Source organism: Lactuca sativa, chromosome 9, assembly GCF_002870075.4.
Source record: "Lactuca sativa cultivar Salinas chromosome 9, Lsat_Salinas_v11, whole genome shotgun sequence".
In the NCBI taxonomy this organism is placed as follows: Eukaryota; Viridiplantae; Streptophyta; class Magnoliopsida; order Asterales; family Asteraceae; genus Lactuca; species Lactuca sativa.
The window spans coordinates 120,635,924-120,654,185 of NC_056631.2; the positions used below are offsets into that span (position 1 = coordinate 120,635,924).

General features: G+C 33.0%; 2 protein-coding genes across 2 annotated transcripts; both read left to right on the forward strand.

Annotated features, from left to right (window-relative positions):
• The first annotated feature begins 368 nt into the window (after nucleotides 1-368).
• LOC111896579 (delta(12) fatty acid desaturase DES8.11) lies at nucleotides 369-1,905 on the forward strand. The gene is made up of 2 exons (XM_023892549.3): nucleotides 369-517; nucleotides 619-1,905. Exon 2 carries the CDS (start codon nucleotides 641-643, stop codon nucleotides 1,775-1,777), a length of 1,137 nt encoding a protein of 378 aa, XP_023748317.1. The 5' UTR covers nucleotides 369-517; nucleotides 619-640; the 3' UTR covers nucleotides 1,778-1,905.
• A 10,753-nt stretch (nucleotides 1,906-12,658) lies between these two features.
• LOC111896582 (delta(12) fatty acid desaturase DES8.11) lies at nucleotides 12,659-14,037 on the forward strand. The gene is made up of 2 exons (XM_023892552.3): nucleotides 12,659-12,674; nucleotides 12,788-14,037. The coding sequence occupies exon 2, from the start codon at nucleotides 12,810-12,812 to the stop codon at nucleotides 13,944-13,946; it is 1,137 nt and encodes a 378-aa protein (XP_023748320.1). The 5' UTR covers nucleotides 12,659-12,674; nucleotides 12,788-12,809; the 3' UTR covers nucleotides 13,947-14,037.
• The last annotated feature ends 4,225 nt before the right edge of the window (nucleotides 14,038-18,262 follow it).

The window sequence follows — 18,262 nt, forward strand, 5'->3', positions numbered from 1 at the left end:
TGAAAAAATTCAAAAAATCCGAAAACTGCTAAGAAAATGACACGTAGGGAACTATAAAGTAAATGCCTCAACAACTTGTATATTGCAAAGTAAAACTATTTTTTTATTATATATATATATATATATATATATATATATATATATATATATATATATATATATATATATATATATATATTGATTGCAATAATTGTTTCAAACTAGAAGACAAAGACCCAACTAACAAATCATATATAAAGACAGTTAATATTTTTACAACTAACAATAGTTTGTACTATCTATAATCTATAAATAAATAATAATTTGATCTTCACATAACATCTCCACATGTAAAAGTTTGGAGCCGCCAAATTGGAACGGTGGTCTCTCCTAAAGAGTAAAAGTTAGTAGAAAAATGAAATAATGATAGATAGTTAGTAGGACAAGTGAGCCGATAACTTTTTTGCAATTCTTGGACTATAAAAAGAAGCAAGGCCAGACCTACTGAAGAGAACTCCAGCATAACTTGTCTCTATAGGTTTGTTTTTCTTTTTAATTTCCCACGAGCTTTAGGTTTTTGTATTTAATTCTTTCTGTGTTTAGTTTACATAAATCTCACAATACTCTTTACATTTGCAGGTTAATCATATCTATCAACAACATGGGTGCAGGTGGTAGGATGTCAAACGATCCATTTGATGGTAAAAAGATCCTGGAACGTGTCCCGGTTGATCCGCCGTTTTCATTAAGTGATTTAAAGAAAGCGATCCCTGCCCATTGCTTCAAGCGATCCGTCATCCGTTCATCTTACTATGTTGTTCACGATCTGATTGTTGCCTACGTTTTCTACTTCCTTGCGAATACATATATTCCTTTTCTTCCAGCTCCTTTGGCTTACTTAGCTTGGCCGGTTTATTGGTTCTGTCAAGCAAGCATCCTCACGGGCTTATGGGTCATCGGCCATGAATGCGGTCACCATGCCTTTAGCGAATACCAATGGATTGATGACACTGTCGGCTTCATCCTCCACTCAGCTCTCATGACACCTTATTTCTCATGGAAATATAGCCATCGAAATCACCATGCCAACACAAATTCTCTTGATAATGATGAAGTTTACATTCCTAAACGCAAGTCTAAAGTCAGGTGGTACTCAAAACTTCTTAACAACCCGCCTGGTCGAGTGTTCACTTTGGTTTTTAGGTTCACCCTAGGATTTCCTTTATACCTCTTAACTAATATTTCTGGCAAGAAATACGGAAGGTTTGCCAACCACTTTGATCCCATGAGTCCAATTTTCACCGAGCGCGAGCGAATTCAGGTCCTGTTATCAGATCTTGGTCTTCTTGCCGTCTTTTATGCAATCAAGATTGCTGTAACAACAAAAGGAGCTGCTTGGGTAGCCTGTATATATGGAGTTCCAGTGGTAGGAGTGCATGTGTTTTTCGTTATCATTACGTATTTGCACCACACCCATCTGTCTTTGCCCCATTATGATTCAAGTGAATGGAACTGGATCAGGGGGGCGTTGTCAACAATTGACAGGGACTTCGGATTCCTGAATAGGGTTTTCCATGACGTTACACACACTCACGTATTGCATCATCTGATTTCGTACATTCCACATTATCATGCAAAGGAGGCAAGGGATGCAATCATTCCAGTTTTGGGTGAGTATTATAAGATCGATAGGACTCCAATATTTAAAGCAATGTGGAGAGAGGCTAAAGAATGCATCTATATCGAGCCTGATGAAGATAACAAACACACAGGTGTATTTTGGTACCATAAAATGTGATCATTTGCTTTCCCTTTTAAATTATTACATTTAACTTATGTTTTTGGGCCATTATGTAATAAAATAATTCATAGGTTTGCTTAATGAGAAATTAACATGGTTATCCAAACTATAAATTTTATCTTGTTTATGACTTTATTTAATTTAAATGGTATTGAACTAAATGAGAAATTGTTTTATGTGACCATTAATTGTCAATATGCTGTGGTATCAAAGTTATTATTTTTCAATTTATTCAATTGGTCATGTTTAAGAACCCTGATTTTATTTTGTCTATCCTATCTGAACGCAATGTTCTTGATCATGTGGTGGTAATCATGCTTCTCGATTGCTAATAATTGCTAATCGTCTAATTTTTAGGAGCCAAATTATGCACCATTAAAAATACAATGTCTCACACTAAACTTTTTGATGAATTATTAAGTGCATGAAACCAACCAATGGATTGCCCACAAATCCGTTTGGTGGATAAGAATCTGTCTTTAATTTACGGTGGGTATAAGTATACTTGTTGTGAAAATAAAATCAAAACAAATATAAATTATCTTTGAGAAATTAAATATCTTTCAACTTTTTTTCCTATATATATTCATATCCATTTGAAATAATAACAAATGTATTCAAATACTATTAATCTTATTAAAATATAAAACGTGTCATCATTTAACATGGGTAGAAATATTGTCACACAGTTTATAGTTTACTAAGACTATTTGGTATCTTTTGCAAAAATGTAATTATGCTGAGCATGAGTGCATGACCATCACTACAACAATCGGACCCTGTAGAGACGACAATTTCAGACCCTATGGAGATGACTAGTCGTCAGCATAGGGTATGGCGACGACAAGTCGTCGGAAAAAAGTCATCGGCACAGGCGTGTCGGCATAGGTCTGTTAGGTCGTCGGTATAGATGCTGTCGGTATAGCTAGATCTATTGCGACGACATGTCGTCGGCACAGATTTTGTCAAAAATATTTTCGGGGGAAAAAAATAAAGTTTTATTAAAATCCTATGGCGACGACAAGTCGTCGGGATAGCTATGGAGACGACTAGTCGTCTGGAAAAGTTGAAGCTATTACGACGCAATGTTGTCGCTATAGGGTTTTATCAGTTAACGGGTATGGACCTATAGCGACGACTAGTCTTCGGGATAGCTACTGGTTGGTTGTTTTAGTTTTACAGGTTTTGTACATTACCATTCCTGCATTTTTAACAAAGCCAAAAAAACATTGCAGCATATATCAATTGAAATACATTAACTAGGTACCATTGTTCAAATATCAAATTCAAGTTTAATATTACAATAAGTAGTTAACTAACATTGTTCATAATACAACCACTTGGGTTGTGATGACTTGGTAAGGCATGTGGAAGATATGGTGGATAACTTATTGACTCATGTTCAAATCCTGACACTACTAAGCCCTTGTGGACATGGAGGTTCGTCTGCAGTGATTCCAGGGCATGAAGCAAAGCCTCATGTTTGCAGCTGGGGATTAGTCGGTGCGCGAAAGCTGGCCCGGACACCCTCGTTAGCGAAGTTCCCTTTACAAAAAAAAAACATTGTTCATAATACGAAAAAAAACATCAATCATCATTATCATAATCGTCTTCTCCTTCTTCTTCTTCTTCTTCTTCTTCTTCTTCTTCTTCTTCTTCTTCTCCTTCTTCTTCTTCCATCCTTTCGGCAAATTATTGAGAGCTACTTGCTTGTGTGTTATAGTTGAATAGAAAGTTAGGAAATGGTGGTGGTTGGAAGTTCGGAATACAAGCCGCCAATGATGCATTATATTGTTGCAAATATTCTTGCATTTGTTGTGCATCGAATTAGGATTGAGATTGGGGTTGAGATTGAGGCGATTTTGAAGTGGAAGGCAATTCATTTAGAATTAAACCGAAGTTGGCGGTTGGTCTCCTACCCACCCCGCGAGCATGTCCATGTCTCGTCCCAAGGGCACGTTCTAAACATTCTTCCTCGTTTACTTCTCCTCCTTCCCCAACCTCGTTTTGCATTTTCTCATATTCATTTTGAATTTTCTCCTAAAATAAAGAAAACAATTAACATACGTTAATTAAAACAAACAACTAAACTTAAACATTCAAAAAATAATAATATTCCTTAAACAAGAAACTATAATTAATAATAATATATTTAAACAACATATTCATTTCGTTTATCACTTACCCAGTCTTCTTTTGCTCGACTTGTACATCAACCCGAACCTTCTTTGTAGTGCATTTGTCTCCCACCCTCAATATGATGCGGCTTGATTCCCATTTGTTCCTATAATAAGTGAAAAAACAATAAATATATTTGTACAAATGTTAATAACAATTTTAAATAATACTAATGTATTTTATTACCTCTAAATAACGTCGTTGAGCATAGGGTCTACATCTGTGAGCACTTGTGTGTGGAAGGTTCGACCTAGTAACTTTATTTTTTTCCGACGTGCATCTATATTCCTCGGCCAAAAACAACAAACCAATCATATCGTTCCAAGCTTGGGCGGTCCAATCGTGCGGTGGATGTCTTCTTGCCCTTTCCACATTACGATATCTCTTTCAAAATGTTTTTTATCTGATACTTGCGCTCTCGATAAGCTCTTTGCATATCTGCTTGGATACCCGCTCGAAGGGGTTCCCACAAGTTTGTGCCCCGATACCTATTAATATCAAAATAAGTCTGCAAAAGGAAAACCATATTTGATTAGTAAAAAATATTTAATAAGTGTAAAATTCAATACATATAAAATATATTGTATATTTACCTCTAGCTCGGGATATAAATCAGCTTTGTACTTGGTAGGAACATGACGCCAAGTATGATAATGCAACGGTACCTTTGATCCCACGAGATTTAAAATCAGTCTGACAAACATTTGCCCGTTGCCCCCTATAAATCGATACGTCCGCCCGGAGATATCAATTCTCAAATCCAAAGGCCTACACTTGTTTTTTTCATACTGATCGTACAAATTTAAGTTTCTCCCTTTGCCACGCATATTCACATTCTTCGCTTGTGCTATATTTACATATACAATTGGAAATTTAGAAATTTAAAACTTTAATATATATAATAATTAAAATTTTCATATAACTTAAAAGATTGGCAACCCGATAGTACACCGCGTGCAATCCCGTGTGGAGGTTTATCCCCACCGTCTCCTCCGTGTCCCCTCGTGACTTCTACCATCTGTTTAACAAATATTATAAACATTCAGAAAATATAATAAAACTACAAATAAGCAACATTTCAAAATTTAACAAATATTATAAGCAATCACGACATACAATAACAATAACATACCGTGAATCAGATTTATACAATTTCATATACCAACCTAAACAATATCAATTTCATACAATTTCATATGCCAACATAAACAATATCAATTTCATACAATATCATATACCAACCTAAACAATATCAATTTCATACAATTAGTTTGTTTAAAGTATAAGCCTAAACAAGCAACAACACAATCACATATATATACAAAACAAACAATACAATTAGAAAAAAAAAACAACAAACAACAACACATATATATACAACAAACAACAATCACATATATACAACACAATCACATATATATATATATATATATATATATATATATATATATATATATATATATATATATACACAAACAACAAACAATTTCAACACAATTCAATTTCAATTTCAATAAAAATTAGAAAAAAAAAAGCTAACCTTTTGTTCTTGTGATGTTCCGTTTTTTTGGCTAGTCAAAGAAGCAAGTAATACTCCGGTGGTGGCCACAGGCGGCAACACTAGACGGTGGAAGGGTGAGGCAGTCACTAGGTCGGTGGAGCTTCACCACCGGTTCCTACACACCAAAAAACCCCAAATTAGGGGTAAAAATCAATACCAAAACACAATAAAAAAAAACAAATTAGGGGTAGAAACAACCTTGGATTGGGTTAATCGCCGGATATTGTTGTTGGGTAGCCGATTTCGTCGCTTGGGAAGAAAGGATGCAGAAAGAAGTCGTTGTGTGCAAATGAAAGAAACCTGCGTATCTGTTTTAGGGTATACCTCTATGCCGACGACATGTCGTCGGTATATAGTCGACATAAACGATGACGTCTCTCTTATTCCTGAAATAAATAAATACATATATATATATATATATATATACATATATATATATATATATATATATATATATATATATATATATATATATATATTAAAAACCTGTGCCGACGACTTGTCGTCGGCATAGGGTATCCCAAAACTACGTCGTTCACTTTTTCTGGCACTTGGAATAAAAATAAATGGAAAATACTTTTATTTTTTTACCTATATCGACGATACGTGGTCGGTATAGATTTTCAACTTACCGCCAACATTTTCTTCGTTCCCGCCAGACCTACGGCGACGACTTGTCATCGGCACCGATGTAGTGGTCAAAGGAAATTGGTCAAAAGTTTCAAAAGCTATGGCGACAACTTGTCGTCGGCATAGGGTACCTGTAGCGACGACGTTCGTCGTCGCCATAGTTTAATATTCTTGTAGTGCATGTTCGCTAAATGGCCACGATGGCCACGTGTAATTAATTTCATAAGTGGTGATTTGTTAATAATTAGTCACAAAAACAATCAATTATGGTATTTATTTTTCATATCAATTTTTTCTTATGTTGTTATTGTTTAGCTTATCTTCACAAAAACATTAAAAAAATATGATTTTAAAACAATTGTAGACACATAATTACTTTAGATTATGGTTAATTGGTTATTGTTAACCATTTAGCCCCATGTCAAAAATGATGTAAAGTCACCATTGTATAATTTTAGAGACATTGAAAAACTATAAATATGGACAAATTTATATTAAAGCCACAAAAATTCAATTATTATTGTTACTTTTTCTATATTGTAGACACATCAAAAGAATATAAATTAAGTAACCAAAACCCGACAATATGAAACAATATCAAAATTCAGAATTCGATATTATTAATAATTAAATAAATCCACACAGAAGAATTCGTAATTAAAATACCATATATATATATATATATATATATATATATATATATATATATATATATGTATGTATGTATTGCAAGTATTAAATTATGGTAAATAAAACAAAAAACATCATAAACCAAAAGTTAGAGATAACTACGCATTTATCTTGTTGGTACTATTCCTTGTTTTCTTGAGAAGGGTATCAAATGATATATATATATATATATATATATATATATATATATATATATATATATATATATATATATATATATATATATATATATATATATATATATATATAAGTTGGTTTCCCCCTCTTTGAGAATTGAAGCTCATGGTCTTGAGGTTATATCCTATTTGGTACTTATACCAACAACATTGAACCAAAAAAATAAGTACATTAAAAACTTAGTAGAGTAGTTTATGAAGGAAAAAAAGTGTAATGCACAAAGAAGTTAACATAAACAAACGTCTGAATCGACTTTCACAAGGTGTTTTGGCCATGGAACAAAACTTTTATATGTCTGCTCAACTATTTTGACTTCTGTAGTTTTGTGGGGTAGAAATCAATCTTTTTTTTACAAATTCATCAATGGACACTATATAACAATAATCTTGTAGAGGAACTCCATGAATGAATTGTCTTTCTAATGAAAAGTGAACGGTACCACACGCAACAACTACAAAAGGTTACAAAAGGTCCCAATACCTTATACAAAAGGTTACAAAAGGTCCATGCATATACAAAGGAAAAGTATGTAAATAATCATTTAGACACTTGGTAGTTAGACTTTTTTAGAGAGTTATTTAAGTGGTTACAAGGTTGGTTAATGTCTCTACCTTCGTATTCCCCCGAGTCGTCCCACCTTCTAATCATCCAGTACCATCAACCCACTGTTTTGGTGGTTGTTCTTTCATGCTCAATTGGTGTTTTATTTTGCATAAACTCATGCTCAAAACTATTCAACGACATCAAATTTGTTGATATTAATGACAAAAAAATAGAAATAAAAAAATAACAAAATATGAGAAAATATACCTGATATAAATATGAAGTTCCTCCCTTGACCAATTAACAACCACCTGAAACAGTTTTCGCTTAGTTGCATTACAACAATAATAAAGAATGAAGAATGAAGGAGATACTAGTCTGTATAAAAAACAATGTACCTTGTTACATATAAGGGGAAATAAAAAGTCTAGGTTACCATATATACAAGGACAAATAATCCCTCTCGGTGTTAACCAATTTGGATGAATAAACCAGCAAATATACCAATCCAAATCTTTGATAGTGCATGTCAATGAACAAGCAATCAAGTGTAATGAACAAGCAAGCATCAAGAAAGCAATTCCTCTGAAAGAAAGAGGTATAATGAATGACAAAGGTCATATGTGTCTTTTTACCTTGCAGACATATTCTCTTTGTTTTTCTTTGCTAGGTAAATGGCGACTTCAGCATGACATAACATAACATCGAGTTAGTTATGAAACCTCCAAGATACACATACAATAACAACTATACACAAAAGTAAGCATTAAAATCCGCCTATTCAATTAAGGTGGTGAACAATGAAAGCCAATAGTAAATCAATATATTAACAGTTGTACTTCCACCAAAATACAAATAGTAAATCAATAGTAAATTTAAAAATTAATAAATTAAAATTTCCATTTCCACCACATAACTTTGGAAACTAATCCTATGAACACATAACAGTAAATCCATAAATCAACAATCCATTTCCATTTCAATCAAGCTGAAGCAGCACAAGTATACAACACAATCAAGAGCTTGATAGAAAAGCACCAAATTCATCGGTTGCTCAGGGTAATGATAAACCTAAACCCCAACATTTACTAATCCATGAAAATAAAATGAAATCTAAAAAAAGAGCAAATGATAACCCAAAATGATGCATGAAACCAAAACTTTATTAGGTATTGTAGTGAATATGAAAAGAAGAGGGTAGAATTTGACTTCTAGGTTTCCGATTGGCGATGGATGCTGTAAAACCCAACATTACATCTGTAAGAAGCCACATACCGTATAATTTGCAACTTAAATGAACTCTTTATGTTGAAAAGGGGCTAGATGTTGGACAGGACCTGAAAAGCATGTGTTCTGCAATAAATAAAGTACCAATGAAATAGTAAATAACAGGAAAAAAAACCTCATTTTCATCTGGAAATTCTGCACTCCCCATGAAAAGCATGTGTTCTATAATAAATCAAGTAATAAGTACCATTGAACAATTAAACAGAACGAATCAGTAAGTATAATTATCATTTCTTGTAACATTGTCAATGGATATGATTATATGCATTAAACAGAAGTTCTGGTAAACCCTCGTTTAGTGCTTCATTATAAAGCTTCCACCACCAAATATCAATTGCTTAGTGCTTGGATATTATGAACCCAAAAATATATAATTAAGAATGCAATAGATGTTTGGTAATTATAATCTGAGTCAATAAAGATACATGTCTTTCCAGATTTACAGAAGATGGAGTATTAAATGAGATGCAGTCACAAGGGAAGAGAAACAAACCAAGATAATGTGAAAGACCATGTACCTCTCAATGATCACAAAAGCTACCCATCCTTACACTCATTGTTGCTGCCGCCTTAAAAATAATAACAATTTTAGTCTATAAATGTAATCAGATCCAATCATAAATACTTCCAAAGTCATTAGTTAACCTTTAACTTTCATCATTATATGCTAAATGATTTTAAATATTTATAACTAAAATGATAAAACCTACAAAAGAAAGCAAGAAAGAGAAAGCTACAACTTTGTAAAATCTGAGGGGCATTGCTCTTAACTAATCTTTTTTTCATTCATTGCCTGCATCATCATTGTCGTTATTGTCTTCTCCTTTGTCATCTTCTTTTCCGCTTTCGTCCTCATAATCTTCATCATCTTCCTCATCGGCATCGTTATCGTAGATTTCATCTAGCCTGGTACTTTCTGGTGGCCCGTCCAAATAAATATCAGGATCGTGCACAAGCAAAGCACAAAGGCCGTTCGGCAGCTTTATATATCGATATAACCGCCTATCATTCGACAACTTCACTACAATTTCGTCCGACGAATAAGTACTACCGCCGACGGCCATTGATCGATGTACTAGTAGTACAGGCTACAGTCGCTTACTGTGTGCTTTGGAATCGGGTCTATCTCTAAGGAGAAGCTTCGATTAAACAGAATGATGACTGGAGCGATTGAAGCTTTGATTAACTGATCAAGTATGACTGGTTTGAGAGGGGAGAGATGAGAGTGACGAGAAGAAGACGACATTTTTTTGGGTAAATTACACCAATCGTCCCTTGTGTATGTGTCGAAAAGCACGTTTAGTCCCTATTTTCAAAAATTAACTCGGACAGTCCCTTGTTTGGTTAAAAGTTGCACACCTCATCCCTCTATACATAAAAAGACGATTTTGACCTTAATAATTTCTTTTTTAATTTTTATTTATTATTTTTAGATTAAAAAAAGTAAATAAATATGCACTGACCCATCGCTCCCCTTCCCTTTTCCCCGATTTCCTTCCCTCTGTCTCACTCACTCTCGACAACCACCTAAACAGCTCTACCATCTCCTCCTCTTTTTTCCAGCGACACCAACCACATCTACTCTCTCTTACTTTCTTTCCGATCGCCGGAGAATAACATCAAAATCCGGTGACTTAGTTATTCAACAGGTTTGATTTTACGGTGAAGTAACTAGGCTACCATCGCAATCCACCAAGCTTTGGTTGTGATGCAACGATTGGATGGCGAGAGTGTGGAGATCGGGACAGGAGAAGATTGGTTTGAGGAAATCCAGGGTTTTGTCACTGTTGGCGGACTAGAAGCCACCGATGAGGCCATCAGTCTACACCTTAATCCCTCGTTGGAGTCGTCATTGCCGCCAGAAACCTACAGCTCCTCCAGCACCACCACATATCTGTGTCAGCACCAACTCCTCCGGCACAACCACATGTCATCGCAAACACATTCCCCTTCCCTTTCCCCAATTTTCTTCTACTTTCATCTCCCTCTTCTCACCCATTCCCGACAACCAACCAAAACCCCAAACCGGTGAACCAAAATCAGATCCCAAACCACCATCCTGTATCTTCATTCTCCCCCTCTGTCTTAAGAATACCAACGACCATCGAGGCTACCAATTTCAATATATCATGAGTTCATGACATCTCACTGTAATTGAAATCAGGTCCAAGACAAATCCATTGAAATTATATCAAACCTAACCTGAAAACTCAAAATCAAAATTGAAACCTTCATGAGTTTCAATTTATGAATTTGAGAAGGACAAAGAAGGGTCATTTTCATCGACTTTGTCTCTTCATCGGAGGTGGTTGTGGTACTTTGCAGCGTAATTGAGAGAGATAGAGATTACAGAGATTTTTTTTTTGAAAGTTATAAATAATAATAAATAATATTAGATTAATTAAAAAAATAAATATCCAAGGGCACTATAGTCATTTCAAGTGAGGTGTGGACTACATTTGCAACAAAAATGCAATTAAGGGACGAAACATGCAAGGTTTAAGCAAACGAGGGACAGTCCGAGTTAATTTTTGAAAATGAGGACTAAACGTGTTTTTCGGCATATTCACGAGGGACAATCGGTGTAATTTACCCTTTTTTTTCTTAAAAATGAAAATCAAAAACCCTAAAGACGAATTAGGTCTAACGTAATCAGTACATTCACTACTAGAAAATCTGAAAATACCTCCCGCAAAATCCGTAGGTATAGGCTGTTACCTATGGAATTGCGACGGAAAATGGGTCGTAGCATAAACGCTCGTGGGTAAATTTTACCGACGGAATTGTCACGGAATACCGACGCCACTTTTCAATAGATTAAGTACCTTTTATTCTATAGTGAGCATAAAAATGACTAGAAATATTAAGACATGATGTAAAATATAAGTATAGATATGCACATATCAGTAAATTATACCGACGACATGTCATTGACAAAGGTTTTTTATAAGATGGCAAAAAAAATCGTCATTCTTGCCCAATCTGTCACGACGACCATTCATGTCCTCGACACAACTTTCCAAGTCAAACAATCATGGTCAATGTTGGCAAAAGCTATGACAACGACATGTGATCAGCGTAGCCTTTCTTTCAGCAACGACAATAGAGGTCAGGATAGGTGTCGTCGTCATATACTGTTATTATTGTTTTCAAACTAAAGGCCAAAACCCAAAATATATATATATATATATATATATATATATATATATATATATATATATATATATATATATATATATATATATATATATATATATATATATATATATATATATATATATATATATATATATATTGTTTTGATAAGGTTATTTTTAGGATCCAAAAAGAATTAACACTGATCTCTATATATAAAACATTTATGTTTTAATTCAGAAGCACAATACATTTTATTTAGCTAGATGCATGTTGCTTATATTCTTTGCATTCAAGTCTATATGAATGCTTTTCGACGATATAAAATTAGATAGTTAATATTTGTACAACTAACAATCATTTGGATTATCTATAAATAAATAATAATTTGTTTTAGATATATAAGTTTTTACACATGCATAATGCGTGTGGTATATACATGGACTGTCACATAGCCTCTAAGAATCTACATATTTAAATATTAATTTACACATTAATGCGTCTAGTATTTAAAGCCGCCAAATTGGAATGGTCGTCTCCTAAACCGTAAAAGTTACTAAAACAATGAAATAATGGTAAATAGACAGTAGGTCAAGTGAGGCGATAATTTTTTTAATTAATCCTGACTATAAATAAGTAGCAGTCCGACCCCAAGACAGTATCAGTGTATTACCAGGTGAAGAGATCTCAAACGTAACTTGTCTCTATATAGGACTTTTTTGTTTTCCCACGAGCTTTAGGTTTTTGTAATTAACTCTTTCTATGTTTAGCTTACATAAATCTCACAATACTCTTTACATTTGCAGGTTAATCATATCTATCAACAACATGGGTGCAGGTGGTAGGATGTCAAACGATCCATTTGATGGTAAAAAGATCCTGGAACGTGTCCCGGTTGATCCGCCGTTTTCATTAAGTGATTTAAAGAAAGCGATCCCTGCCCATTGCTTCAAGCGATCCGTCATCCGTTCATCTTACTATGTTGTTCACGATCTGATTGTTGCCTACGTTTTCTACTTCCTTGCGAATACATATATTCCTTTTCTTCCAGCTCCTTTGGCTTACTTAGCTTGGCCGGTTTATTGGTTCTGTCAAGCAAGCATCCTCACGGGCTTATGGGTCATCGGCCATGAATGCGGTCACCATGCCTTTAGCGAATACCAATGGATTGATGACACTGTCGGCTTCATCCTCCACTCAGCTCTCATGACACCTTATTTCTCATGGAAATATAGCCATCGAAATCACCATGCCAACACAAATTCTCTTGATAATGATGAAGTTTACATTCCTAAACGCAAGTCTAAAGTCAGGTGGTACTCAAAACTTCTTAACAACCCGCCTGGTCGAGTGTTCACTTTGGTTTTTAGGTTCACCCTAGGATTTCCTTTATACCTCTTAACTAATATTTCTGGCAAGAAATACGGAAGGTTTGCCAACCACTTTGATCCCATGAGTCCAATTTTCACCGAGCGCGAGCGAATTCAGGTCCTGTTATCAGATCTTGGTCTTCTTGCCGTCTTTTATGCAATCAAGATTGCTGTAACAACAAAAGGAGCTGCTTGGGTAGCCTGTATATATGGAGTTCCAGTGGTAGGAGTGCATGTGTTTTTCGTTATCATTACGTATTTGCACCACACCCATCTGTCTTTGCCCCATTATGATTCAAGTGAATGGAACTGGATCAGGGGGGCGTTGTCAACAATTGACAGGGACTTCGGATTCCTGAATAGGGTTTTCCATGACGTTACACACACTCACGTATTGCATCATCTGATTTCGTACATTCCACATTATCATGCAAAGGAGGCAAGGGATGCTATCATTCCAGTTTTGGGTGAGTACTATAAGATCGATAGGACTCCAATCTTTAAAGCAATGTGGAGAGAGGCTAAAGAATGCATCTATATCGAGCCTGATGAAAATAACAAACACACAGGTGTATTTTGGTACCATAAAATGTGATCATTTGCTTTCCCTTTTATATTATTACATTTAACTTATGTCTTTGGGCCATTATGTAATAAAATAATTCATAGGTTTGCTTAATGAGAAATTAACACGGTTATCCAAACTATAAATTTTATCTTGTTTATGACTTTATTTAATTTAAATGGTATTGAACTAAATGAGAAATTGTTTTATGTGACCATTAATTGTCAATATGCTGTGGTATCAAAGTTATTATTTTTCAATTTATTCAATTGGTTCATGTTTAAGAACCATGATTTTATTTTGTCTATCCTATCTGAATGCAATGTTCTTGATCATGTGGTGGTAATCATGTTTCTCGATTGCTAATAATTGCTAATCGTCTAATTTTTAGGAGCCAAATTATGCACCATTAAAAATACAATGTCTCACACTAAATTTTTTAATGAATTATTAACTGCATGAAACCAACCAATGGATTGCCCACAAATACTTTCTACACCAATATCAGTGTGTTAGGAGATTTATATATTAGAAACCATAAATCCGTTTGGTGGATAAGAATCTGCCTTTAATTTACGGTGGGTATAACTATACTTGTGACAATAAAATCCAAACAAATATAAATTATCTTTTGAGAAATTAAATATCTTTCAACTTTTTTTTTCTAAATATATTCCTATCCATTTGAAATAATAACAAGTATATTCAAATATTATTAATCTTATCGAAATATAACACGTGTTATCATTTAACATGGATAGTAATATTGTCACACAATTTATAGTTTACTAAAATTATTGGGTATCTTTTGCAAACATGTAATTACGGTGAATATGAGTGCATGACCATGTTCGCTAAATGGCCACGTTTAATCAATTCATAAGTGGTGATTTGTTAATAATTAGTCACAAAAACAATCAATTATGGTATTTATTTTGTCATATCAATTTTTTCTTATGTTGTTATTGTTTAACTTATCTTTAAAAAACATTACAAAAATATGATTTTAAAACAATTCTAGACACATAATTACTTTAGATTATGGTTATTATTAACGGTTTAGCCCCATGTCAAAAATGATGTAAAGTCACCATTATATAATTTTGGAGACATTGAAAAACTATAAAACATGACCAAATTTTTATTAAAGTCACAACAATTCAATTATTATTGTTACTTTTTCTATATTGTAGACATGTCAAATGAATATAAATTAAGTAACCAAAACCTGACAATATGAAACAATATCGAAATTCAAAATTTGATATTATTAATAATTAAAATCTAAATCCACACAGAAGAATTGGTAATTAAGATACCAAATATATATATATATATATATATATATATATATATATATATATATATATATATATATTTATTGGAAGTATTAAAATATGGTAAGTAAACCAAAAACTAGAGATAACTACGCATTCATCTTGTTGGTACTATTCCTTGTTTCCTTAAGAAGAGTATCTGATGATATATATATATATATATATATATATATATATATATATATATATATATATATATATATATATATATATATATATATATATATATATATATATATATACTACTAGAAAATTGGTGCAATAGCTACGACACAATCCGTAGCTATTCCGTAGCTATAAACGGATAGCTACGGAATTGCTACGGAAAATAGCAATTCCGTAGCTATCCGTTTATAGCTACGGAATAGCTACGGATTGTGTCGTAGCTATTGCACCAATTTTCTAGTAGTATATATATATATATATATATATATATATATATATATATATATATATATATATATATATATATATATACTACTAGAAAATTGGTGCAATAGCTACGACACAATCCGTAGCTATTCCGTAGCTATAAACGGATAGCTACGGAATTGCTACGGAAAATTAGCTGTAGCATAATGGCCCGTGGCTAAATTATAGCTACGGATTAGCTACAGAATCGCTACGGAATAGCTACGGAATATTCTGTAACTACTATAGCTACGGAATAGCTACAGAATTAAATAGCTACGGATTTCCTACGGAATAGTTACGACACTAGATAGCTACGGAAGTAAATAGCTACGGATCCAAATAGCTACGGAATAACTACGGAACCAAATAGCTACGGAATAGCTACGGAACAAAACAGCTACGGAATAGCTACGAAAGTAAATAGCTACGGAAATCCGTAGCTATTCCGTAGCTAACTTCTTTTTATTTAAAAAAAAATTAATTTAAAATTTTCCAATTTTTTGTCAAATACCACATTCAATTCACATTTGTCCCAAATACCATATAAAATACACCAAAAAAAACGTCCGTAATACCAAGTTTGACACATTCCAATCCATTATCCAAAATATTTTACAAAAGTAAGCACTACTTAACAAAACAAACAATATCAAATGTTTACAAACTAAATTGTTCCAAAATACTTATCAATTGTCCTCAGGTGGATTATCGGGGGGAGCACGGAGTTGATTTCCAGACATATTCATCATCCTCATAACCATTTCCATTTGTTCTTTCATTTGTTGTTGTTGTTGCATTTCGCACACGGACATCTAATTTCAAAAACTTCCACCCCTTCCCTAATTATATGTTGGATGTTTGTTGCGTTCGCATAAGGAAAATCCAAAAACAAATTAACAGAATGTGGCCATTGTGGATTAAACAAACGACGATTATCGAGTCTCTTTGTGTACATCCATTCTCTATTAGACAACATTTCGATCTAAAACTACATTTAGATATAAAAAATGCTAAAACTTTAAACTAAACATAAAGTAATAGTGTAACATCTCATTTAATCTAATATATATAACTAATGATACATAAAAAGCCCATAAAAAATTATTAACATAATACACATATATAACTAATGATACATATATAACATTCCATTTAATCTAGCATTTTTAACAAATTTATAAAATTAGCCTAACATTTCATCAAAATTAACATTTTTAACAAATTAAAGTTCACAACATTTTTTATATATCACATTTCAACAAAATTAACATTTTTAACAAATTAAAGTTCACAACATTTTTTATATATCACATTTCAACAAAATTAACATTTTTAACAAATTGAAATTAACCAAATATTCAACCAAGCTATGAAATTAACCAAATATTCAACCAAATTAAATCTAAATCCTTAAATTCGACATCACATTCAACAAAACATATTAGCATTATCAATGAATAAAGCATCTAAACTGTATACATCAAGTAATTTCAAAAAAAAAAAAAAAAAAAAAAACCCTAGGGTTTTACCTTTTTAGGGAAGAATCGAGCAAAAGGACGAGAGAGAGAAGGGAATGTGCGCCGGAGAAGAAGGTCGGCGACGGCAGCGCTCGACGAACGGGAAGAAGTTGCCGGCGATTGTCCACGAACGAGAGGGAGAAGTCTTCAGTTTCTTTCTTTTCTTTCTGTATTCTATTGTTCGCTGAAGGGAGGGGGGATAAAAGTCATGGGGTATTCAATATAACAAGGAAATAAAATGGATTTTAATTAAAAAAATAGCTACCGATTTGCTACGGCCCAGCTTCGGAATCTGCTACGGATTAGCTACAGACCGGTTTTAGCGACGGTTTAGCTACGCATTAGCTACGGCCAGCAGAAAAAAAAATGTGGGTGGGATTCGAACTCGGGTTGCCTACTTACAATGACACAAACTTACCAACCGGCCAGGCATGCCACATCCATGCCAACATGATTGACTATTCTATTTAAACATCATCATCATCATCTTCTTCTTCTTCTTCTTCTTCTTCTTCTTATTATTATTATTATTATTATTATTATTATTATTATTATTATTATTTCTATTAATTTTATTATTATTATTATTATTATTATTATTATTATTATTATTATTTCTATTATTATTCTTATTATTCTTATTATTTCTATTATTTTTATTATTATTATTATTATTATTATTAATATTTCTATTATTATTATTATTATTATTATTATTATTATTATTATTATTATTATTATTATTATTGTTATTGTTATTTCAGGCACCAAAAGTCGAGTGCACAAATGGGATCCATTACTCGTTTAATGGTTTAAAACTATAATGATTATCATCTACGTTCACATATAAATACTCACAAACACGTATACATAGACATATACACATACATATATACCACAAATTATTCATGTATACAAACATAAAACACTCACAACTTGGTGAAAAATATAGTCATTATATTGTTAAATTGTGCAACGAGTACTTGATCCCGAGGTGCAAACGACTTTATGAATGATATTAATAGTTGTAAGTTGGTGAAAATAGAGATAATAATTTATAATAGAGGTGTGAGAAAAA

Excerpts from the sequence above, each read along its gene's own strand:
- LOC111896579 (XM_023892549.3), top strand. The coding sequence starts at position 641 with ATGGGTGCAGGTGGTAGGATGTCAAACGATCCATTTGATGGTAAAAAG.
- LOC111896582 (XM_023892552.3), top strand. The coding sequence starts at position 12,810 with ATGGGTGCAGGTGGTAGGATGTCAAACGATCCATTTGATGGTAAAAAG.